Source organism: Cuculus canorus, chromosome 2 (assembly GCF_017976375.1).
Source record: "Cuculus canorus isolate bCucCan1 chromosome 2, bCucCan1.pri, whole genome shotgun sequence".
NCBI lineage: Eukaryota > Metazoa > Chordata > Aves > Cuculiformes > Cuculidae > Cuculus > Cuculus canorus.
Genome location: NC_071402.1, coordinates 105007868 through 105031950, shown reverse-complemented (window position 1 = coordinate 105031950; position 24083 = coordinate 105007868). Strand labels below are relative to the sequence as shown.

Here is a 24083-nt window from a genome sequence, read left to right as displayed (position 1 = left end):
AGCAAGCGCCGAGTCGCAGGCTGAGCTGGCTGTGGCCAGCTTTCCTGGACATTTGTACACCTTCCAGCTCCTCCAGGTCCCACGTTACTAAGTGCATGGTGGTGACAAGACAGCTTGTTAATGATAACTGTGAGGTTGTGAATCTACTTGATATGCCTCTTATTCATTAGCAGTGAAGGGGGCTGCCGTTGAGCTTCACCTTGGCCACTCCATCCTTCGTGCTTTAATAATATCTTGTTAAGAAATGGGGGGGAAATAAAGCAGCAAGGGAATCACTTTAGGAAGCTGACTTAGTCTTCTAGCCATGACAGAGCAGCCCAACCGTCCTGACTCTGGTCTGCTATTTTAGAAAAGCTCGGTTTCCTGGCAGTTTGTTTATTTATTTCAAATTCATAACAACAGCACACACAAGGCATAACACATGACTTCTCTGGAACAGCAATTCTTTTGCAAGATATTTATTGTAGGTTTCTGCTGAACACATGAACAAACCAGCAAAAGAGAGGAATTACAATTATGACAATGATGAGGTCAATCTTAGAGAGAAAATTGCCTTAAGAGCACCCACTTAAGTCACTTGTGACAACTGTGTACATTCACAGACACAGTAGGATGCAATCGATTAATGGCTCCTTTGGCTCAATGGGAGGTAGGGAAGCAGCTGCCTTTGATTTTTACGCTTCTGACACACTGATGCTTTCCACTGGGGAATGGTAAACTGGAATATTCTGACCATCCCGCAGTTTCAAGGTGACATCCTGGAGGCACCAGCTGACATAAACAAAAAGAGATTTTTAACTTCTTTCAATCTACTTTAATACAGTAGTAAAGTTGATGTAGAAACAGCTGGCATGGGAAAACAAATAATTCCAAGCATTCACTGCTCTTAAAAGTTCTCTCAAGTGTCTTAAAACTTGGTTTGAGTGCCAGCTTCTGAAAGCTGTTTTCCCTAATACTGTAGCATAGCCTAGATTTAAAGGTCTGGGATGCGTGTTCCTATTTGTTGTAACATGAATAAAATCCTGCCAGCTATTTTTAGACAGGACATTCCTCCCCCTGCCCCAGCCTGGTGCCTTTCTTCCTCTCCATCCTGCGGGTGCATTCCTTGCCCAGCTCCTCTCCAACCTTGGAACTGGACTGTGTTGCTAAGGAATTATCCTGGTTTGGCAGAGTTTGAACCCTGTGTGATCACTCAGTGTGACTGCTGAAACCCTGATGGGGTACAAAGGTGGTTACTCAAAGGAAGAAGGAAACTGTGCTTGCTGAAGGCTGAGGGGGAGACTTTTCCTTCTTCTAAGCTCTGCTCCAAACCCCACTTCTGTGAGGCTGCTTGTGCTGCTTTTCCAGCTGGGAAGGACTATTATTTTGGGGTACTAAGATAGGATTCTTTTAAAAAGCTCCTGGCACTTGCCCAGCTCTGCTTTTGCTGGAGTCAGTGCCGAGTATGTACGATTAGGTAATTCAGCTGCTGCATCTCTGTGCAATTGGTCTGCAGCAGGGCTTTTCCTTCTCCAGCCCTCTACCTCCATCTGACCCAGGACAAGCAACTGCTTCATTTAAAATAAGGCTTGAAAGAGCAACCAGTTGCTCCCCTCAGCGTGGCCTGGGGGCTCCACCCTTCCCTCTGCTCACTTTGGGGCAGCCAAGTGTCACTTTGTAGGACTGGTGCCTTAGCTGCCCTCATCTCCAGATGCCCTCCCCATGCCTGCATCTGAGTGAATAGTCCTTCCTAAATCTAAACCAGCTCTCAAACTCCTGATTTCCCTTCTTTTCAGTTGCCCTCTTCTTTTAATAACTACATAAATAAATGACCCCTTACAGACAGACTGCTCCCTCGGAGTCTGAAGTATTTCAGTGGCTTGGGAGCCTCAACGCCTTTGGCAGAGTTTCCCTCTTAATGCCGCTTTCCTGCGTCTGTATTGTTCTGGTTGCTTTCTGGGTTTCCACTGCAAGCACCCACATGCACACCCTGCACAGCCTCACCAGGATGGCCTGCTTACACATTCATTATTTCTCTGGGGGATTTCAGGAGCTCCTTTTTGTGAAGCAGATGGGAACAAACCATTTTACTTTCAGTTCCTCAGCTGGGTGCAAGGACAGTAAGTCCTGCCCAGCCCCACACAGAGCTGTGTGCAGGATCCCATCTGTAAGATGGTTGAGTCTGACAGATCGGTCTGCTACAAACACTTCTACAGAAAATGCATTTTTATTTTTTTTCCCTCTTAAGCTTGCAGAGAGAAATGCAAGGAGAGCTCATTTTACAACAAAACTCAGAGAGATGTACGCACTTCAATTACTGCAATCTTCAGTTACGCTCACAGTAACTTGGTGAAACGAGGGAGATATTATTTCCCTCCATCTTTGAGGAAGGGATGAGGAGGAGTGAGGAGATCAGAGCCCAAGTGCCCAGGGAAACGTAAGTGTCCAAGAATGGTAGCTGGGGATCTCTGGGGGTATCACAAGGCCAAATCTCTCTCTGAGCCTCTCAAGCTCTGGCCTAGCGCCTTCCTCCCATCCGTTTACACTTTACTTCCCATAGCTATTCGGAAGAGAAATACAGTACACTGTGCTCATCTAATTATGAAAAGAAAACATTACCATATGGCTGGTGGCAGCTCAGCTAAACTGTTGTAGCTTTGGGTCCTTAAGCAGAGCTAATAGGAGTGCCTAACAAACTCTGAGAACAAATATATGAGAGGAGTTTTGCAGCTAATGAAATTTCCTCTTTTGCAATGGGAGACGCACGGAATGGAATTCATGCAGTAATTCTTGCTCAGGTCTAGGAACCAGTTTACCCATGACAAGACAGACTTTCAGGCTTCAGTATTACAAAAATGTAAAGCCACTATTACATGCTGTGGAGTCAGAGCATCCTTCCACTGCAATATACCAGTTCTAATACTGTTTAAGCTATAAATACTGTGATTATTGGATAGCTTGAAAAAAAATCTGCATGATTTTTCAGCTCACCTTGATAGGCTCTGATGCAATGTGTAAGATAATTCCCCTACTGCAATGCATGATACTAGAGCGCAGTTAGGACAGCTGTTCAATGGCCTCGCACCTTCTTGGGGAAGAGTGGGAGGGGACAGTACGTTACCTTGGCTCTCAGTATTTGTACAGATTCTGAGATATAGTTTGTAGAACACATTTCACACAAATTAATGGCTCATGCTGTTCCATTCATATTCATAGGGATGAATTCAATATGTTTCTCAACTAATTTACTTTTTTGTTATAAGGATGGTAATAATCTTTCACAAGACCTTCAGACATGAATTTTCTCTTCCTTTGGTTGCAACGTGGATGACTAAAGCAAATATCCTGCTCCACTCTTTTCTCCTACCGCCTCTCTCCCTGCATCTCTTTTTCTCCCAGTACCCACCGTTGATGGGCGTGATCCATCTCTGAGTTAATATAGAGGTACCCAGCTGATTTCGTTCCAGATACCGGTAACTTTATCTGCAGATGTAAAAGTACATTAAAGATTCAGTGAAGCATGTTACTGAAGTGGACATTTACAGCCAAAGACTCAACACCTCCCTTGTAATGTAAACCCTAATTTTATTCTTTTTTAATGTATTTCAGAGTTTCACTAAGCTTTTCAAATGGCCGGCACGTGCATGGCTATACAAGAATGCCTGTTCTGCCATACATTAATCTTTCTCTGCTGAAAGAATGTACTGTGTTACAGCTGCAACCCCCAGGGAAAACCACTCACTCTCTGAAATATTTATGAGCAAACACCTTTCTTTACCAGAATGCCTGGTGATCTAGAGGTGACCAGCACTCTGCTAGAGCTTCCCATAACCATAACAAGCCTGCAGGCTGGATCCTCTGCAGATCAGCCCATGAAGATGAATTGAGGCATCAATGATTTTTCTGTGTCACAAATTCTACCATGCAGTTGTTTAACAAGCAAAAGTAGGAGCTGCAGCGTCAACCACAGCCAATTCAACTTGGTCTAATGTTTGATTAAAAGAAATGTTTCAAGTGTAGTGTTCGCTGGTGACACTGCAATCACAAAGAGAAAATGCCAGGTGTTCTCCAACTGGCCCAATAGTTGTGGAGTCAGTAAATTGACCTGTGATATAATCATCGATGATGATTAACTAGTTTATTTCATGAGAAAAAGAACGCTCATGAGCCTGAAAAAGTGGAGAAGAAAGTTTGTGGTTTGTGTCCTGGGTAAGGTCGGCAGAACGCAGGGTTTGACCTCATCGAGTCACCCAAGCAACCTGCATTGTCAAAAGGTGACACAGGAACATCAGTGGGACAGGTTCTCTTTTTCTTTTCAATCAGCATAAGAGGTTGCAGGTTTTCCCCCTCATTTTCGTCCTTACATATGTTGCCTTGTAAAATCTCTAAAACCTGGGAAACTGGGAAACGGTTTGGCCCAGTGTATCACATGGGTGAAGCCTGGCTGGAGCAAGATAGGAAGTGGAATTTTATGACAGTTGGTTAAAGGTTGCTTTTTCTTGCCCTGACAACTGCCTCTCCTTTACTGCACCATCTGCCCCATCCCTTACAGCCCTGGTTTGGTCCCTGGGACTCAAAACTAGTCACCAGGAGGAATAAAATTATTCAAATGCAACGAGATCCCTCAGCAAGCTGCCCAGAGAAGTCACTAGAGACATTATGTGTCACTAGCAAAAACAGGGAAGAGCAGACTGGATTAAGATGCAAAACCACTGATGGGAAATCTTCTTCAGGCAACAACCCAGAGTGGAAGTGGATTTGTGTTCGCAAGGTTTGCCTCACCCCAACTCTGGGCTGATGCAAGGCAGCCTTGTGCAATACTTCAGCACCTAGCGCAGCATTCTCCAGTCACTACGCAATCCCAGCGCTCAGCCCCATGCTGGGCAGCCACCCTTCATGGCACAGACTTACAAGTGCTTTTAAAACCTACACCATTTTTGCTGTACCACAGCGTGGCTGGTGAGCATCTACAAACCTCTGTTCTGAATAAAACTTTAAAAACTAGTGTGGGGCGCATCTGCGGAGAAGAGGGAGGCAGCTGCCATTTTTAAGATGGATCTCGATAAGTTTCTAAAAATGACTTTGTGGTTTACAGTAGCAGGAAGAGGATCGACTGGCCTGGGAGGTTGCTTAGCATTCCGTGATGTGCCCATATAGCATGACATGAAGATGATGTTCTTGCTGTTTCTAGTCCATCATATCAGAGCACAGATTTATGCTCTGGAAACCCATTTCTCTTCTAAATCAACTGGCATCCAACCCTACTGCCTTCCAGTGCCCCCGAAGTCACTCGTGACTTGCTGAAAATTCCCTAGCTGATCTCTTGTCACCCCACACCTTGGTAAGTCACCCTGTGTCAACACCGACCCAGTGTTACCTGTGCTTTTTCTGTGTCCACACGGTTACTCCCATCCGTCAGTCGGATGTTGTGAACCTTAAGAGGGGGCGCACCCAGAGCTTCCAGGGCATCAGAATTGCTGTTCAATTGCTCCAAAGCCTGCTGATAATACTGGGTCCTGGCAAAACTCTCTAGGTGAGAGAAACAGGGTAGTGAGGAGACTGACCACATAAAATCAAAACATAAATAAAAAAGGGAAAAGAAAAAGACATTTCCTCCAGACTACCACACCCTCCCTGAAAAACAGTCCGAAACTATTAATTAGGCGAAATCTGGGTAAAGGAGGAAACACACCCTTACATCAGAGAAGCAGTGCTGAGCTGTAATGCTTTTCAGCTCACTTAAGTGGAGAGGGCTCTGAATAGAGCCTGTTCCATACAGTTCAGCTTATGGCTGGATCTCCTTTCTTTTCATATATCTGTGCATTACCTTAAAGGAACAAAAACAAAAAAAAAAAAAAAAAAGGAAAATAAAAAGCATAAGAATGAATACCTGAAAAAGTTCTGAATGCTGACGGATGCGTGGAAAGGGAGGTACAAAGAAACACCATTACAGTTAATGGTCAAGCAGCAATCATGGCACAGTGGACTGGATGGTGCAGTGCTGGCATATGGAGGATAATTGTGGTAAACTGCTATTTGTCAGTGTCTGGTTACTATGTGTGGCTGGGAAATGCTGTCTATTGGTGACCATTGCACAGTGCAGAGCTGTGAGGCTGGAAACATGCCAACACTGCCTTATGGAGACAGATTTGCTTATAACCAGTTTTAAGGCTTGCCTGCTGAGATCTCTAGATGCACGTCACACCAGCCTGACTTCACTTGCTTGACATCAAGAAAAGCAAAGTCAGGCTAAGAGTGTGCAGGTGTGGAAATACTAATCTTGCGAACTTTGCTCTCGCCTTCCGAAGAGTTTAAAACAAGGTGTAAGGTTTGTTTCCTGGCTTCTTTCCTGTTGGTATTGCTCTTGGATCATAAGGCAGAAGGATGCTGCCCACTTTCCCTAATTAGAGGCAACCCCCATGAGCAGGCAGCACCTAGATGGCATAGAAACAGCTTTGCTAGGCTGCAGCCTGTGTCAGTCCTCCCTGGCCCATCCTAAGGAGCTCCAGCAAAAGGAGTTACAGCATGACAGCCCTTTAGTGCCTACAGAGCATGGCAGGCAGCCACCCAGACGATGTTAGAAGTATGCTGTGTTCATCCTGCAGGGTGGAGGTGAAATGGGTTTGAGTTTCCTGGTGCTTCTCAGTTGTTCCTTGTCAGCATCTCACATATAGGACAGAAAACGCCTGACTAATCCGTTTGTCCACACATTTTCAGTAGGAGAGCTGAAAGGATTCTGGGGTTGGCTGAGGAGACTGCTCCCACGAGAAGGGTGTGGAGGTGAAGAGAATGAGTAGAAACAGGATTACCTGAGTGTTTGTACAAGCTTTCACAGAGACCGGTTTGTGCACGCTAACTTCCTTTCAGCCTCAAGGAAGGGGAGGGAAGCACCCCTCTCCCCTGCTCTCACCACCATGGAAGCCGCTTGCTCCTCACAGGTCCCACTATGGGACAGTTCTGTGCCCTAGGATAGCAAAAGGAAATGCAATAGCCCTGAGCGTGGGCCAAGGGAGGAAGGGTCCCAGTGGGGCTCCCCTGTCTGATGGGCACACTCCACAGCAGAAAGCATCCTTTCAACAGCTGGGCTGGCTTGTCACTGCGTTATCAGACAGCTACTTGGTGGCCACGGATGTTGCAACAGAGCAAGAAGTAGCCATTGCATTGTACCACTTGATTGCACAGCTAAATTACTTGGGGAATGAATCCTCTGACTTTCTGTTTTGCAGGGGGGATGATGACTTTTTTTTTCTCAAGAGATTTCTAGATAACAATGCTGAAGCTGAAAATTAAAAAATGCTAATGTCCTCGTTAAAGCTAGATTCAATATTTTAAAGCATAAGAAGATCATATATCTGTCATGTACTCCAGAGCTTGAGGGCATGAGCTGCCTAAAATTAAAGCCTTGTTGATTTGTTATTAATACGTGTAAAATGAAGGGGAGGTTTCAGGGCTTATCTGAGGGCTTGAGGAACAGGCTTGGCTACACTTTTCTGGCAACATCCTCTGAAATAAGGGTAGGTGAAAAGCAGTATCAGTTGATAGCACCAGAAAGGGAGAGGCATAGGGCCAAGAGGCCTGTAACACCCCTCAAGAGAAAGGCAAAGCCTATTTCTGGTCTGATGCTAAATACCTAGAAATAAATTTAGAAAAATAAACATCTCTCATTTGGGGTTGGAACTAGATGATCTTTAAAGACCCTTGCAACCCAAACCATTCTATGATTCTATGATAATTTGGACTAATGACTTGGATTATTGGCCAAAGACAAGAAGCAAGTAGAGCTGTTCCTGAACAGCAACGGCACCTGTCTAGCTTTTCTCCCAATGTTCTTCTCAGTGCTGAGGGCTCTTATCTGCCCTTCATTCAGGAGAAACTAATGATGTCTTACACTAAACAGGTGTGTGGTGTTCAAGGGCCAGCACCACAGAGAGATTTATAGATAAAACCACTAGACGTTAACATGTTCTCACAGATGGTGTTCTTTTCCCGCCCAGCTGCAAAAATCTAAAGATTTAAGAAATGAAACCTGCATTACTACCTAAGCTTTCCCTTCGCCCTTGCCCTCAGGAAGCCCTGCAGAAACCAGACTTTTTCCTGACCACAGCAGCCTGATTCCTGCACAATGCCCACCTCTGGAAACGGGTGCAGCAGTGTTTGGGAGAGCAGCACCCCTGGAGCAGAACAAAGCAGGGCTCAAGGAGGCAGAACAAAGCAGGGCCCATGGAGGCAGAGCCCAGAGGCTCAGCTGCACTTCCCTTAACTTCATCTGCTTTTCACATCTTGCATGCTGCTATTTTCCCCGCTACACAAAAGCAAGTGAAAAGGGCAGAGGAGAAATAAGGTTGCCAACAGCACCAAGACTCACTTTGCATAAGATTATACATCAGGATGCATCCCCCAGTGCTGAACAGCCCCATGAAAACAGCCATTTGCTTCAGTTTTCTTAGAGAAGCTGCCATTTTTCCTCCCTGAAAAGAAAAAGGGAAAACATTTGCTGTAAAAAAAAAAAAAAAATAAAAAATAAAAAAAGCAAGCTAGGGGGTTATTTCCCCCTCTCCTCCTCTTTCCTAAAAGCACTTTCCAACCAAGTCTGAATGAAAGCGCAGTGCACAGGCACTGGGCTCTCTCTTGCTGGGGCCCCACTGCGCCCATAAGGAAGGGTGGTGAGAACAGAGCAAAACAGCAACCCAGCCGGGTTGAATGTGTTTATCCAACTTCTTTTAGCGATGCCACCACTTCACTAATTGCCGAGACGAAAATGACCTCCCCGGTGTGGCCGGGGGGCCAGTGCTGCAGCGCATTGTCGCGGGGGGCTCCTGGTGCCTGTGTTCTCGCACACTGCAAGCATTCAGGCTCCGGGGGCCAGATTTCTCTCTCGAGTAAACTCCTCTAAAGTAAACAAGCTCGTGGCATGGCTGGATTTGGCCTGGAGTGGTAAGGGACAGAGCCAAGCCAGTGCTGTGCCAGCAAAGATAATGCAGCCAGGGTGTGTGTATTCTGTTGTGTTGGTTTTTTTCCCAAGCCGCGGATAAACAGGAAAGCTCTTGCAAGCTATTCTTCTTCCTTCCTGCACACCCCCCCCCCCCCCCCAGCCCAAGCTTGCCCTTTTAATGAGTCACAATTCTGGCATTTGAATGAATGACCCAGCAGAATAAGAAACACTTCTGAGAAAGTCAATCTACTAAACACTTCCATGGTTTGGGTAAGAGGGAACTGTGGGGCCTGAAGAGCCTGAGCTAATGCCCACAGCAGGTTACCAGGGGCCAAGCTGAGTCCTCTGAGAGAGAGAGAGAGCAGCACGCCGCTTCAGGATGTGGCAGGATGGGACCTGACCGAGCATCTGAGTATTGGTTTATGCTTTTGCTTCTCTCGCAGCTGGGATGGTAGGGAGGAAAGGTCTTGACAGCAATTTAGGAAAAAAAAAAAAAAAAAGATAAAAAAAAAAGATTTTTAAAAAAGGATTAAAAATAGTGAAAGGCTGCCCTTTCTGATGCAGGCACACAGACATCTGAATGCTTGAGGAAGCCGTATGGAATTTCTAATCCCAAAGGCTTCACATGTTGATTTTTTGTGCCACGATGGTGAGACTTCGGTGTCATGCTCAGCAAGAGCTGGTTAATAAACCAAGGCCCAAACCAGTTACAGAAATGTGACCTGGGCAAGGCCGCTTGAGTCCTGTTGTGAAAACCACTTGTAGCATCCCTCAGTTATGTGTTAGTCAGGGATTGCTCACCCAGCAACCACAGTTTAGAGAGGGTGGAGAGGCAAATGTTAGGGCTCCTTCCTGTCATGGCCAGGTCAGGGTGACATGGGCAGCTTCCCTGTGCTCACTGCTCTGCTGACATGCCCATACACCATCTCTCGCGTTCTCTAGCCCAAGGGAAACAGTGAACGCAGCCCAGGTACAGCCTTCATCTGCTGCCCTGTTGGCATTCAATTGTAACATGTGCTATCCCTTAGCTTTCCTTGTTAACTAGTTCCCTTGATTTTAAGAGTTCTTAATATTTAAGTGTACTGTTTTATTTACTTCTTATTTATGGATGGCTAGTAGTAATAGCAATCCAGAGAAGCACATGGGTATTATGTCTATTTTATGTCCAAAAGTCCCCAAATGGTGCCATTGCTACAGTAAGTCATCATCTCTCTCGCTCCTGATATGTTTCTCTGATGAGTTTTCTTCTTCACTTCCTCTGGGGAACTTGAGCAGCATGAGAAGTTGCAGCAGAGGAAGTACAACTGTGTTTTTACAGAGACACAGCAGCAGTCATTTCATAAGGACAGTGAGAGCTTTCTGCTCACCTGCTTCTGTTTGCAACTTTCCTTCAATTGCAATTTATAGCATTATTTTTCCCCCCTCAAACAGCAAAATCTGATTAATAACTGAGTTTCCCGTAAGATGCATCTGGCCAGGAGGACCTAACACCAACACCACATAACAGGGAAGGGAAAAAAAAAACGGTGGTAAATCTGGAGAGCGGATCAGATATAACAGGCTGTGACTTGTGGCATTTGGGTTTGCCCCTTTCAAAGTTGTGGCTAGGTAAAATTTGCTTTCTGTGATGAAACTCAGGGTAATTGAACGCAAATGTCTTGGAGTGGGAGATGCTGCCGGCAGTCTGCTGAGTAAAAGTGGGAAGATGTAGAATTCTTGCACCACTGAGGAGATTTTGACAGAGGCTCAGGGGACCTGCCTAGCAAAAGGCAGAAATTAGAGGCTCTGCGACTTGCTGTCAGTAGGTCTGAGGCTTGTTAGGTCTCATGGTACGCTCACACCCTAACAAGGGGTGTGGAAAGTAAAGAGCAGCTTCATACTGATCCCTCACATGCTCACGCACACTCTCACCGCCATCTCCAATCACAGCAGGTCAGCAGCCACAAGCACCCCAGCGGTGCTGTGCCCAGATGGTGCCGTGCCCAGATGGTGCCATCTGGTAATGGAGCTTGGCAGCTGAGAAATGGTGATCCCAGTAAACACTGCTGCTCCATGGAGCACTCCTGCCTGCTTCCGATGTGCTGTACCTGTCTGCAGTCATTGCCAACTGCTGGTCCTGGTGAGGTAGGGAGCTGGGGGACAGAGGGGCACTTAAGCTGCACAGACTGCACTGGCCCTGCCAAGGTCCTCATTGGTGTGATAGGGAGAGTATCTCTGTTGCTTGGTCACACCGGAAAGCCTGTAGGCTAGACTGCTCCATTCCCAGGCTAGCCCTTGACACTCTCCTCCCACTTGTTTCTCAGCTGTTTTCCCAAGCCAGTCCTATGACAGCAAGTTGCGGGAAAAGGTTCAGAGCTACACATTTTAATAAGCCTCTCAAGACCTTGCAAACCTTCTCTTTGATCCCACAATTCCCTGTTAGCTTCCAAAAGCAAGCAAATAGGTGTCCTTGGAATTCAGTGCATCCCCTTCCCTGCCATCATGGTCCCTTGCAGAATATATGGCCGGATATTGCATCCAAATCCTTGAGCATCTCTTGGCATGCAGCTGCTGATGACTTCTGAATGATGACATTGGTGATACTCATGTTGCCAATTTGTGGAAGACCGAAACATAGTAAGGAGATGTTGTCCGCAAGGACTCACCACTAGGATTTCTGCCCTCTGGCCAACTGGGTTTGCTGCTCCCATCTGCTGCTCTGCTGAAGTGACATGGAGGTGCCTCACTAGGGAAGGGAAGCAGAGACATGCCCAGAGGCATTCCTCCTGTCCTGAGCTCTTCTGAACATTACTTAACAGCCTGCAAAGCCCAGAGGCTGTTAAAGGGAAGGACCAACCCCCCTTGACTTCATTTGCCACAAAGGGAGTTACTGTAAGGCAATTCATTTAAGAAAATCTTAGAGATACAAGGTACAACTGCTTCCTAAGGAGGGAAGTTCACGTTGCTATCTGTGGCAGGGATCTCCCCTCAGAACCTGTTACACCACTAAAAAGTATGCAAGTCAACTGGTGGAAAAACAGATTTCTTCACAGCCAGTAATTAAAAAAGCACAATTTCCAAGCTACGCTCTTCTGCAAAATCATCTTTTCCCCAGTCCCATTTGCAGTGGTAAGAAAGATTAAGTAGAGATTAGCACACACAAAACCACCGAACCTACAGTTACCAAAAGAAGAGACATTAAATCATTTTAAGTAGTGCTCTCTAAAAACAAACTTTAAAGAACAGAGCTTCCTAATAAGGGAAATGTTAATGTTGTGCCTTGAAAATATGGTGGAGAAGGTTGTATTCAGGCTTGACTTTGAAACTGAGCAGGACTCAGGTAGTTAACAGCAAGATTTAACAAACCCAGAGAGGTGGAAGACTCCCAGGGTCACATGTGAAATAGTGGGTTACTGCAACAATAATGCCTGTTTTTAATTCAACTTTGTTTTCTCCACAGACAATCTTCTAAAAATAGCCTAGGTTTAAGAAATTCTCCCTTGTTTCAGCAAATTCAAATTTTCTGGTTTGGCCTCTGAAATTCCTGTGGCAGAGGTTCATCTCAGGCACCTCCACCAAGGGCAGGTAGTGGTGAAGGAAGGGCATTTTCACCAAGCCACAAATATTAATTTTATTTGCCTCAGACCTGAGTAAGGGATCTGGGGCCACAGGTTCTTTGGGGAAGGCATTTCCTTCTCCCTCTCCTCTTCCTTTTCCTCCTCCTGGCAGTACCAAGCTGCACCAGCATCTCCAGCTTCTGGGTGCTGTTGCAGGCCCAACAGTAAACAATAACATTGCTCTGAATCAGAGAAAAGCAACCCAATACATGCAGACTCAGTGGGATCATCACTGGCTATTTCAATTCGGGCCACTGCCTAATTACCTGGCTAAGATGGTATCACGGAATGGTTCAGGTTGGAAGTGACCTTAAAGATTATTCAGTTCCAACCCCCTGCCACAGGCAGGCACACCTTCCACTAGATCAAGTTGCACATAGCCTTATCCAGCTCAGCCTTGAACACCCCAGGAACGGGGTAACCACAACTGCTCTGGGCAACTGGTTCCAGTGCCTCCCTACCCACACAGTAAAAAAATTCTTCCTAATATCTACTCTAAATCTGCCATCGTGGTTACCAAGACAAGCAGCTGGGAGTCTTTAAACCACTATGAAGCACTGTAGTCCTGAGGTGCCTATGTGACACTCTAAACGTGTCACAAAAGACTACTATTAAATTAAACTAAACTTATCAACAGGCCTGAACATGGACCTTAGCATCTAACTTCCAGGCTGGAACTGTTGCTTAACCCTTCTGCACAAAACTCTCTCATGGGCTGGTGGCCTCAGGTACAGCTTTCCTGCAAGCCACCCAGGTAGTCATAGCAGTCACAGGAGATGAAGGTAATGTCAGGCAAGCCATACACAAGCACAAGCAGACACTTGTATCTCACATCCTTGCTCTCTTGCCCACCCATTGATCTTCTAAGACCCATAGGTATCTGTGTGTGAGCCAATTTCTACACTAATAACATGCTAGGACAATGTTTCAGAGACAGCTTCTTGACACTCACTGTCTACAAAATACCTTCATCATCGTTATCATCAACAAAGAAAGGACAGTACAGCTGAAGTTTTTTGACAGAGTCATCATTTCAGCATACTATTTTCACCTTTTTCATGGAAATTGCCTCAGCATACTGTCTACCTCGCTTCTGAGAAGCAACAGCACAAATCATGTCCCTTGCCAGTATGTTCAGAAATAACAAAGACTTTGCATGTATGACCCGCCTTCACCAAAACCTCAGCAACTTGTAGGAAAGAAGTTTGCTTAACTCACAGTCACACCAAAAGTAGCAGTAATATGTTGCTTTCATTTAATCCCCGTAGTTGTTCTCCACATGCACTGAAAAGGCATATATTTACATTTAGGGAGGCAAAACACCTTTTCAGCCACCTCTGAAATTGTCCCTTCTTGGGTCTCCTTCCAGATCTGTTCGTTCCTAGAAATGTCTAACTTTGGTTAAAATGTGTTGAAGGGATAACTTTATGTATGAGGAAGATCCCTGACAAGCCAGGAAACTGTGTAAAGTTTATTTTCTGCCTTTGCTGCTAGTTAATTAAGAAGGAGGGTGAAAGTAGTCAATAAAGTGATTAAGGACTTCAAACAGCCACGTCATTCTTGTAGCTGTATCACATCTCCTGGGGCACATGCTACAATGCAGGTGGCTTGCTCAGTTAGTAACAAAGCCTGAAATGGTGCCTACAGATATTTTAGTTTCATTTCCTTTTCCTCCTCTCCTGGGTGCTCTCACTTGCTCGTTTTGATAAATTTATGTATCTTCATACACCTTCCATACTCCGCTGTCAGGGGCTACTTCCCCACGTGTTCTTAAGCTACAGTCTCATCCAGTGGGCTTTCCTCTACTGCATTTCTTTTCCTCCTGCCTGTGTACCTTCAACCCTCCACGCGCACTCTTCTCCTGCAGACTACCGCACCACCCCAGCACTGGGCAGACAGAAACGGTGAGGCCACTGATCCTGTTGCCCTAGGAACCTCCTCCTGCCATCCCTCAGTTTATACCTTAGTGAGACGGGGGATATCCCTCTGTCTGTCTTCCTAACTGCAGGTAAAGAAGGCAGGTGCCTAAACCCTCTTTTGCTTTTCTCCTAAGTTGCAAAGATGCTACAACCTAGTTTGTTCGGCCTTTTTGAAGGCCAGGCTCATGTGCCAGCCAGTTCAAGAACACACTTCAGATCACTCTCAGAGACAACCAGAGCTGCCCATGCTTTGTACTGAAACACAAGGAATATTGCAGAAGAGACATGACTAGGGTGTGTTATTAGAGAAGCTGGATAATTATACCTACAGTGTGACCCATTTTCGCTGTTATTGGAGCACGGCATTGTAGGTTAATGCCTAATAATCTATCGCTAACATCCTTAATTGTATGTTTCTGTAATTGGACACGGAGTGGGGAGGAAAGCATGAATGTTCACCTTCTGTGTTTTAGAGGTGAATTGCAAAGGATTTAAAAGTAAGAATCCATAAGTAGGGTAAGTGAAAAAGTTGCATTCAAGGCACAGGAAGAAAAGATCAGTGGCGTTTATGGTTTTAACAGTGAGTGGTTTACCTGAGAAAACTACTGGACAGCTTCTTGGCTTCCGTGCCGCTGGGAGTAAGGTCATGAGCGCTGCAATCCAAGGTTCAAAAGAATTGCTCTACGCTGTACCTGTGCCTCCCCACAGCATGCGTCACATCCCAGCTTCCTAGGCACATTAAAACCAAAAGAATCACATTAAGAAACAGCAAATATAGTAATTTAACTGTCTTGTGCTGTCAGGATGACAGGCTTAGCAGGGGTTTAGCAGAAGTGGACTGCCAATCCAGGGAATTTTTCATAGTGTAACATGTATTTTCTGTATGTAGCTTCCTAGAATAGGTTCACTGAACCTCAAGGTAAGTGATCAGCGAAGGCTACCAAACCATTTCTCACAGAGAGATCAAAGAGTTTGCCATGCTTTCTATCCAGTGGTGACTACTTAGCTCTCTTGCCAGTGTAGGGGAATTTATTTGTGTCTAATACATTAATTATGCTGAAGACACTGACAAGTTCTCAAAAAAAAATACCTATCTCAAAACCAACTGCCTATATAGCTTTAGGTCAACTTATTAAACCCTGAGACAGGGAAAACCTATCAAGAAAAACAAAGAGTCTGCAATAACCTTTTTGGCTATCTGGTCACATTTTGCCTTGTAAAGAGAAAACAGTCACAGAAGTCCACAGAAGTACTGCAGACATCAATGGCCTAGGCTAGGTCAAAAGTTAGCACCCGCTTGGAAGTTTACAGTTACTAACTCCAATCCTGATGAGGCTTATGCCTGTCTGTAGACTTACTAAGTTAAAAAATATGATCCACATCATGTATTAAATAGGCACGCAGCAGACAGTGACCTAGAGGAACTGAATACCAGGCGACGCAGTCACAGGGAAAAAATGTCTAAGGCCAGAACTTGCACCCTTGTAACATGTCTGCTTCTGGAACTGATGGGGTAAAAGATGGGATCTATTCTGCTGTGATCGATGTGGAACCTGATTTATAAAGCCTTTAAATATATCATCAGATATGGGAAGGTTTGCAGTTCTAAAGCCAAACATCTTTCTGACTTAATGCCTTTTATTATACAGTATTATAGCAGTACAAACCTTTGGCACTTCACAAACATCTTGCTCTTACTCATACTTCCTCCCAACCACCAAAAATAAATAAAACACTACCCTAAATCCCCACCAGATTCTCAGAGGTGGTAAGTTTATTTCAAGTGCCCATCTTTACACCGTCCCCTCCTTCAGAAAATGCTGACCTTAACCCTCTTCTGAAAGTCAGGTTCCTTTGAAACGCATCAGATCAACCTTAAAGCTTAAGGCTTTGCGGAAAACTAATTACTTTCGAACACCTTGGGCACCTGGATTGTTTCCAGAAGGCGGTCCTTGCCCATTATGAGCAGAACTGGTTCAGTATCAGCTAAATCTGTTAACACAAATTAAGATCTGGGGGAAAAAATAACCTCAAGGACTCATGACTTTTTAATAAGCACTGAGCATCAAAACCAGCACAAGGCCAGCAGGGATGCTGCCCTAGAAACATTCTGTTCTCAGAAAGGCAAAAAGGAAGGGAAAAAGTTATGATGTTGGGAATCACCAAGGAAAAAAAAGAGGATATGTCACCGATATCGGGAAAGAAACTTCTTAACACCAACTGGGGGTCTTAAGAAGCAGGCATCCTTTTTTAGCAACCTTCCAGTACGTGAAGGGGCTACAAGAAAGCTGGGAGGGACTGTTCACAAGGGCTTGTAGTGATAGGATGAGGGGGAATGGGTATAAACTGGAGAGAGGCAGATTTAGGCTAGACATAAGGAAGAATTTCTTCACCAGGAGAGTGTTGAGGCACTGGCACAGGTTGCCCAGGGAAGCTGTGGATGCCCATCCCTGGAGGTGTTCAAGGCCAGGTTGGATGGGGCCTTGGGCAGCCTGATCTGGTGGGATGTTCCTGCCCATAGCAGGGGAGTTGGAACTAGATGATCTTTAAGGTCCCTCCCAACCCAAGCCATTCTATGATTCTATGATTCTAATATGGCACCAGATATACGGGCAGTTCCACCCTCTTACCATATATGTCGGCGACTGCAAGTAGCAGGTTTTTTATACCTATGTACATACGTATTACACACAGCTACGTCAAAAGTTAGCGCCCGCTTGGAAGTTTACAGTTTCTAACTCAAATCATATGTACGGTACCTAAGCAACACACGTACATACATGCAATATATGCATATGTAATGTATGCAATGTATTTCTCATAAAAATCGTGAACATTAATGACATTTCCCATTAGTAACTATGGCAGGCGGCCCCCCTCGCACACGCCCCCCACAGCCCTTTATGGGGTCTCAGGTCTGCAGAGCAGCCCTGCCCCCACCCCCCCCCCCCCCCCCATCGTTTCCTTGGCACCTGCTCCCCTTTCAAACCCCCACAGAGGGTTCGAAATAAGGATTATCTTGACCCATCCTCTTTTTTGGCTCCTGAATTACTGGCCAGGTGCCGGTCTCTTGCAGCCTGCGTTGTTTTATTCCTTAAATATCACAAAAGGAGGGTTTTTTCTGCCTATGGATGTGCGGACACCGCCTCCTGCCCCGCAGCCTAGCACGGCGGGAATGGGGAGGGAGCAGGGGGGACTCACGGGCACCTCGGGGACAGCCTGGGAATGTGCAAGGGTGTTCCCCAGCCTGGGAAGCTCCGTGGGGCCGTGGCTCTCGCGAGGTGGGTGACGTGCGGGGGCGGTGCCAGCGGCCATCCCGCCCCGTTCCCGCTAAAGGCGGCTCTGGGGGGGGGGGGAGTGCGCTTATCGCAGAAGGATAATGTCTTGTGTGATAGAGTCATTAGAATCACCAGTTTGAAAACGACCTTTGAGATCATCAAGCCCAACTGCACCTGTCCACTGCAAAACCTTATCCCTAAGCGCTTCATCTACCCATCCCTTGTATTAAACAGCCATTCCAGTGCCTGAGAACCCTTTAGGTGAAAAATTTTCCCTAATGTCCAATCTGAACCTCCCCTGGCACAACTTGGGGCCATTCCCTTTCATCCTATCACCTATTACTTGGGAAAAGAGACAAATACCGACCTCTCTACAACCTCCTTTCGGGTGGTTGTAGACAGCGATAAGGTCTCCCCTCAGCCTCTCCATCTGTGCTGAAGAGACATCTCTTCTGCAATCCCTTCTGTTTGCAGCCTCTCCCCATCTCAAATGCAAGGTCAGGCAGAGCTGGCTCCAAAGCTCCAAATTATCAAGAGATTTGACTGTTGTGAAATTCATAATGACATTAAACTTAGTCCTTGGAAAGTGGTAGAATATGCATTAGATTTTTATCCATATGCATGTATGTGGGAAATATCTTCTGTCCCCAGCTTTTGTCTCGTTGTACACGATTGATGGAGATCGCTTCCTCACATTGCCCAGGACGGATAACGGGTGCTTGCTTTCTAAAACTCCAAAATGAGTCTTAGAGAATTTATTTGCTGGCATTTATGGTATCACTGTGACCATCTGCACAGGCTAAGGGCACTCATTCTACCTGACCCTCAGGTGGAATGGTGGGCACCAGTCTCAGAGCAAAGGCTGCAGCTTCCAGCTGGGAGGTCTGCACCATCTGCTGGAATGTGTCCAGAGAGTGTCATCATCATGAGCTGCTGGAGCATATTGAGAGGAGGGCAGCGAGGCTGGTGAAGGGTCTGGAGCACAAATCTTACAAGGAGCACACAAAATCACAGAATCACCAGGTTGGAAATGACCTACTGGATCATCGAGTCCAACCATTCCTAACACTCCCTAAACCATGTCTCTCAGCACTTCATCCACCCATTCCTTAAACACCTCCAGGGAAGGCGACTCGACCACCTCCCTGGGCAGCCTGTTCCAGTGCCCGATGACTCTTTCTGTGAAGAATTTTTTACTGATATCCAACCTGAACCTCCCTTGACGGAGCTTCAGGCCATTCGCCCTTGTCCTGTCCTCTGTCACTTGGGAGAAGAGGCCAGCTCCCTCCTCTCCACAACCTCCTTTCAGGTAGTTGTAGAGAGCAATAAGGTCTCCCCTCAGCCTCCTCTTCTCCAGGCTAAACAACCCCAGCTCTCTCAGTCGCTCCTCGTAAGACTTGTTCTCCAGCCCCTTCACCAGCTTTGTTGCTCTTCTCTGGACACGCTCCAGAGCCTCAACATCCTTCTTGTGGTGAGGGGTCCAGAATTGAACACAGTATTCGAGGTGCGGTCTCACCAGTGCCGAGTACATAGGGAGAATAACCTCCCTGGACCTGCTGGTGACCCCATTTCTATTACAAGCCAAGATGCCGTTGGCCTTCTTGGCCACCTGGGCACACTGCTGGCTCATGTTCAGTCGGCTGTCAACCAGCACTCCCAGGTCCTTCTCTTCTGTGCAACTCTCCAGCCATTCTTCCCCCAGTCTGTAGCGCTGCATAGGGTTGTTGTGCCCCAAGTGCAGGACCCAGCATTTGGTCATGTTAAACCTCATGCCATTGGTCTCGGCCCAGCAGTCCAGGCTGTTCAGATCCCTTTGCAGAGCCTCCCTACCCTCCAGCAGATCCACGCTTCTACCCAGCTTAGTGTCATCTGCAAACTTGCTGAGGGTGCACTCAATGCCTTCATCCAGGTCATTGATAAAGACATTGAACAGGGCTGGACCCAGTACTGAGCCCTGAGGAACTCCACTTGTGACTGGCCTCCAGCTGGAGTTAACTCCATTGACCACCACTCTCTGGGCCCGGCCATCCAACCAGTTTTCAACCCAGGAGAGTGTGCGCCTGTCCAGGCCAGAGGCTGACAGGTTCTGAAGCAGAATGCTGTGAGAAACTGTGTCAAAGGCTTTACTGAAGTCCAAGAAGACTACATCCACAGCCTTTCCCCCATCCAGTAGTCGAGTGATTTTGTCATAGAAGGTGATCAGGTTAGTTTGGCAAGATCTGCCCTTTATAAACCCATGTTGACTGGGCCTGATCACCCGGTTCTCTTGCATGTGCTTCATGATAGCACTCAAGATTACCCGTTCCATGACTTTCCCCGGCACTGAGGTGAGACTGACAGGCCTGTAGTTCCCTGGATCCTCTCTGCAACCCTTCTTGTAGATGGGCACAACATTAGCCAGCCTCCAGTCTAGTGGAACTTCCCCAGTCAGCCAGGACCGCTGGAAGATGATGGATAGGGGTTTGGAAAGGACATCCGCCAGCTCCTTCAATACTCTTGGGTGGATCCCATCCGGCCCCATAGACTTGTGGGAGTCTAGCTGGGCAAGCAAGTTTCTAACCGCCTCCTCTTGGATCATGGGAGCCTCATTCTGCTCCTCTAACTCTTGGGTTTGTAAACAGAAGGAACAACTTTCTTTGCTATTAAAGACTGAGGCAAAGAAGGCATTAAGTACCTCAGCCTTGTCCTTATCCCCTGTCACTGTTATTACTTCTGCATCCAATAGGGACTGGATATTCTCCCTCGTCCTCCTTTTCCTGTTAATGTATTTGTAGAAAGACTTTTTGTTGTCTTTCACAGACTTAGCCAATTTGATTTCTAGTTGGGCCTTGGCCCTCCTGATTTTTTCCCTGCACGATGAGAGAAGTGAGGTTGCTTAATGTGGAGAAGAGGAAACTGAGGGGAGACCTTGTTGCTCTTCACAGCTACCTGAAAGGAGGTTGTAGTGAGGTGTGTGTTGATCTCTTCCCCCACGTAATAAGTGATAGGATGAGAAGAAATGGTCTCAAGTTGTGCCAGGGGAGGTTTAGATTGGGTATTTGGAAATATTTCTTTACTGAAAGAGTGGTGAAGCACTGGAACAGGCTGCCCGGGGAACTGGTGGAGTCTCCATCCCTAGAGATTTTCAAAGGCCATGTAGATGTGGCACTTGGGGACATAGTTTAGTAGGCATGGTGGTGCTGGGATGACGGTTGGACTGGGTGGTCTTAGAGGTCTTTTCCAACCTTAATGATTCTATGATTCTATGATCTACCCCAGCAGTGGCTGATGCCTCTATGCAGACGGAGCTGTTGAGGGAAGAGGCTGTGGTGCAGACCTCAGACTGCAGGAAGTGTCTGGGCCTTTCTCCTGTGGCGGGGACAGGTGGCAGAGCAGCCTGCAAAAGCTGTGTGCAGGTGGAGGAGATCCTGCAGCAAGTGGCTGAGCTGCAGGAGGCAGTGAGAAGGCTGCACAGCATCAAGGAGGCTGAGAAGGAGCTGGATAGCTGGTTTCTGGTGCAGTCTGCAGTGGACCCACAGCCAGTCAGCCCAAATCCCCCACTAGCACACAGTGAAGGAAGTGGGGACAATAATGCAGAAGAATGGTAGCTTGCAAGGGCAAGGACCAGCAGGAGGAAGAGGCTTTCCTGAAGCCAGAGGTGCCTGCTTCATACCTCTGCAGACCAAAGAGGGAACACTTGTCACATCCAGAGAGATGCTGGAGCAGAGTAAGGCAGCCCCCTCTGATCCCTGGACAACAACCAGCACAACCAAGAAAAGGCAACAGGTGACAGTAGTGGGAGACTCTCTTCTGAGAGGTACAGAGGCACCAATTTGCCAACCTGACCCACTCTCCGGGAAGGTGTGCAGCTTACAGGGGGCTTGTATTAGGGATGTCATCTGAGGTTACCAAGCTCTGTGCAGCCCACTGACTAGTCTCTGCTGCGTGTTTCACATGGGCACCAGTAGTGTAGCCAGGACCAGTCTGAGGGGTATCAAGAAGGATTACAGAGCCCTGGGAGCAGTGGTAATGGACTCTGAAGCACAGGTGTTTTTTTCATCAATCCTCCTGGTCAAAGAGATGGAATTTGGAAGGGCCAGTCGAGTCTGGCAAATCCACAAATGGCTACAGGACGGTTGCCACAGCCAGGTGTTCAGCTACTGAGATCATGGGACTTGCTTTGAGAAACCTAGTCTGCTGGGGCCTGATGTTGTCCATGTGTCAGAGAAGGGGAAAACCATCCTAGATCATAGGCTTTCCAACCTGGTGGAAAGGGCTTTAAACCAAAGTTGTCGGGGGAGGAGAAGCTCAATCCTTTCTGCTCCTACCAGTTTGGTACCAGTGCCAGCAATAGATGCCCAGAGCCTGGAGAAAGATCACAGGGCAACAGGAGAGCACCTAAAGAGTGACACAAAGGATCTCCGGACAGTCAGACAGCTTCATCGGGAGCCCACCTTAAGTGCAAACACAGGAAGCATGGGTAATAAACAACAGGTGTTAGAGACCTGTGCATGCCAGCAAGGCTATGATCTCATTGACATCATGGAGATGTGGTGGGATCCTCCGATTGGAGTGTTGGAATAGAGGGATATAGGTTCTTTAGGAAGGACAGGCAGGGGGAATGAGGAGGGGGTGTTGCCCGCTAAGTCATTGACTAGCTGGAGCGCAGTGAGCTCCACCTGGGGATGGATGAGGAGCTGACTGAGAGCTTATGGGTCAGGATTAAAGGCAGGGGAGGGACAGGTGACATTGCAGTGGGGTTCTGTTACAGGCCACCAGACTAGGAAGAACAAACAGATGAGGCCCTCTATAGACAGATAGGAACAGCCTTACATTGACCACATTGATATCTATTGGAGGGACAACACAGCAGGGCATGGGCAGTTCAGGAGGTTTCATGAATGTGTTGATGATATTTTCCTTCTCTAAATGATTGAAGAGACGATGAGGAAGGTGCTGTGCTGGACCTTGTTCTTACCAACAAGGAAAGGCTGGTGGGGAGTGGAGCTTCAGGGGAGCCCTAGCTGCAGTGATCATGATATTGTGGAATTCGAGATCCTTGGGGCAGCAAGGAAAGTGCACAGCAAGCTCACTACCCTGGACTTCAGGAGAGCAGAATTTGGCCTGTTACAGGTATGCGTAGTAGGGTACCATGGGATAAAGCTCTGGAGGGAAGAGGGGCCCAAGGAAGCTGGTTAATATTCAAGGATCACCTCTTCCAGGCTCAAGAGTGATGCATCCTAACAAAGAGGAAGTCACACAAAAATGCCAGGAAGCCTGCACGCATGAACAAGGAACTCCTGGACAAACTTAAACACAATAAGGAAACCTACAGAGGGTAGAAGCAAGGACAGGTAGCCTGAGAAGAATACGGAGAAATTCTCCAAGCAGTCAGGAATCAGGTTAGGAAAGCTAAAGCCCTGATACAACTAAATCTGGCCAAGGACATCGAGGGCAACAAGATAAGCTTCTATAGGTATGTCTATGATAAAAGGAAGACTAGGGGGAATGTGGGCCCTCTCTGGAAGGAAATGGGAGACCTGGTTATACAGGATATGTTGAAGGTTGAGGTAATCAATGACTTTTCTGCCTCAGTCTTCACCGGCAAGGGCTCAAGCCACACCACCCAAGTTGCAGAAGGCCGGGGCAGGGACTGGGAAATGAAGAACTGCCAACTGTAGGAGAGGATCAGATGTGAGGCCACCTAAGGAACCTGAAGGTGCACAAGTCGATGGGACCTGATAAGGTGCATCCATGGGTCCTGAGGGAACTGGTGAACAAAGTTGCTAAGCAACTATCCATCATATATATTGGAGAAGTTGTGGCAGTTGAGTCAAGTTCCTGCTGAGGGGGAAAGGGGAAACATAACCTCCATTTTTAAAAAAAGGAAGACCCAGGGAATTAAAGGCCTGTCAGTCTCACCTCTGTGCCTGGCAAGGTCATAGAGCAGATCTTCCTGGAACCTGCTGAGGTGCATGGAAAATAAAGAAGTGATTGGTGACAGCCAACATGGCTTCACTAAGGGCAGATCATGCCTGACAGATTTGGTGACCTTCTACAATAGGGCCACAGCACTGGTGGATAAGGGAAGAGCAACTGACATCATCTACCTGGACTTGTGCAAAGCATTTGACACTGTCCCACACGACATTCTTGTCTCTAAAATGGAGAGACATGGATTTGACAGATGGGCCACTCAGCGGATGAGGAATTGGCTGGATGGTTGCACACAAAGGGTTGTGGTCAACAGCTCAATGTCCAAGTGGAGATTGGTGACGTGTGGCATTGCACAGGAGCTGGTATTGGGATGAGTATTGTTCAACACTTTTGTTAAAGACATGGACAGTGGGATTGAGTGAACCCTCAGTAAGTTTGCTCATGACACCAAGCTGTGTAGCAC

The 24083-nt window shown here is 46.8% G+C and overlaps 1 protein-coding gene across 4 annotated transcripts; it reads right to left on the bottom strand.

Annotated features, from left to right (window-relative positions):
- Nucleotides 1-435: 435 nt before the first annotated feature.
- On the bottom strand, nucleotides 436-17718 carry LOC104065962 (cytochrome c oxidase assembly factor 1 homolog). Of its 4 annotated transcripts, none has more exons than XM_054060243.1 (5): nucleotides 17634-17717; nucleotides 15020-15155; nucleotides 5357-5508; nucleotides 3386-3462; nucleotides 436-771 (listed from the first exon to the last, which is right to left on the bottom strand). In XM_054060243.1, exons 2-5 carry the CDS (start codon nucleotides 15072-15074, stop codon nucleotides 675-677), a joined length of 381 nt encoding a protein of 126 aa, XP_053916218.1. In that variant the 5' UTR covers nucleotides 15075-15155; nucleotides 17634-17717; the 3' UTR covers nucleotides 436-674. The 4 variants fall into 4 exon arrangements, with proteins under 4 accessions (XP_053916218.1, XP_053916217.1, XP_053916216.1 ...); XM_054060242.1 differs by having other exon boundaries at nucleotides 437-771; nucleotides 17628-17718; XM_054060241.1 differs by lacking the exon at nucleotides 15020-15155 and adding an exon at nucleotides 8345-8447 and having other exon boundaries at nucleotides 443-771; nucleotides 17628-17692.
- Nucleotides 17719-24083: the final 6365 nt, after the last annotated feature.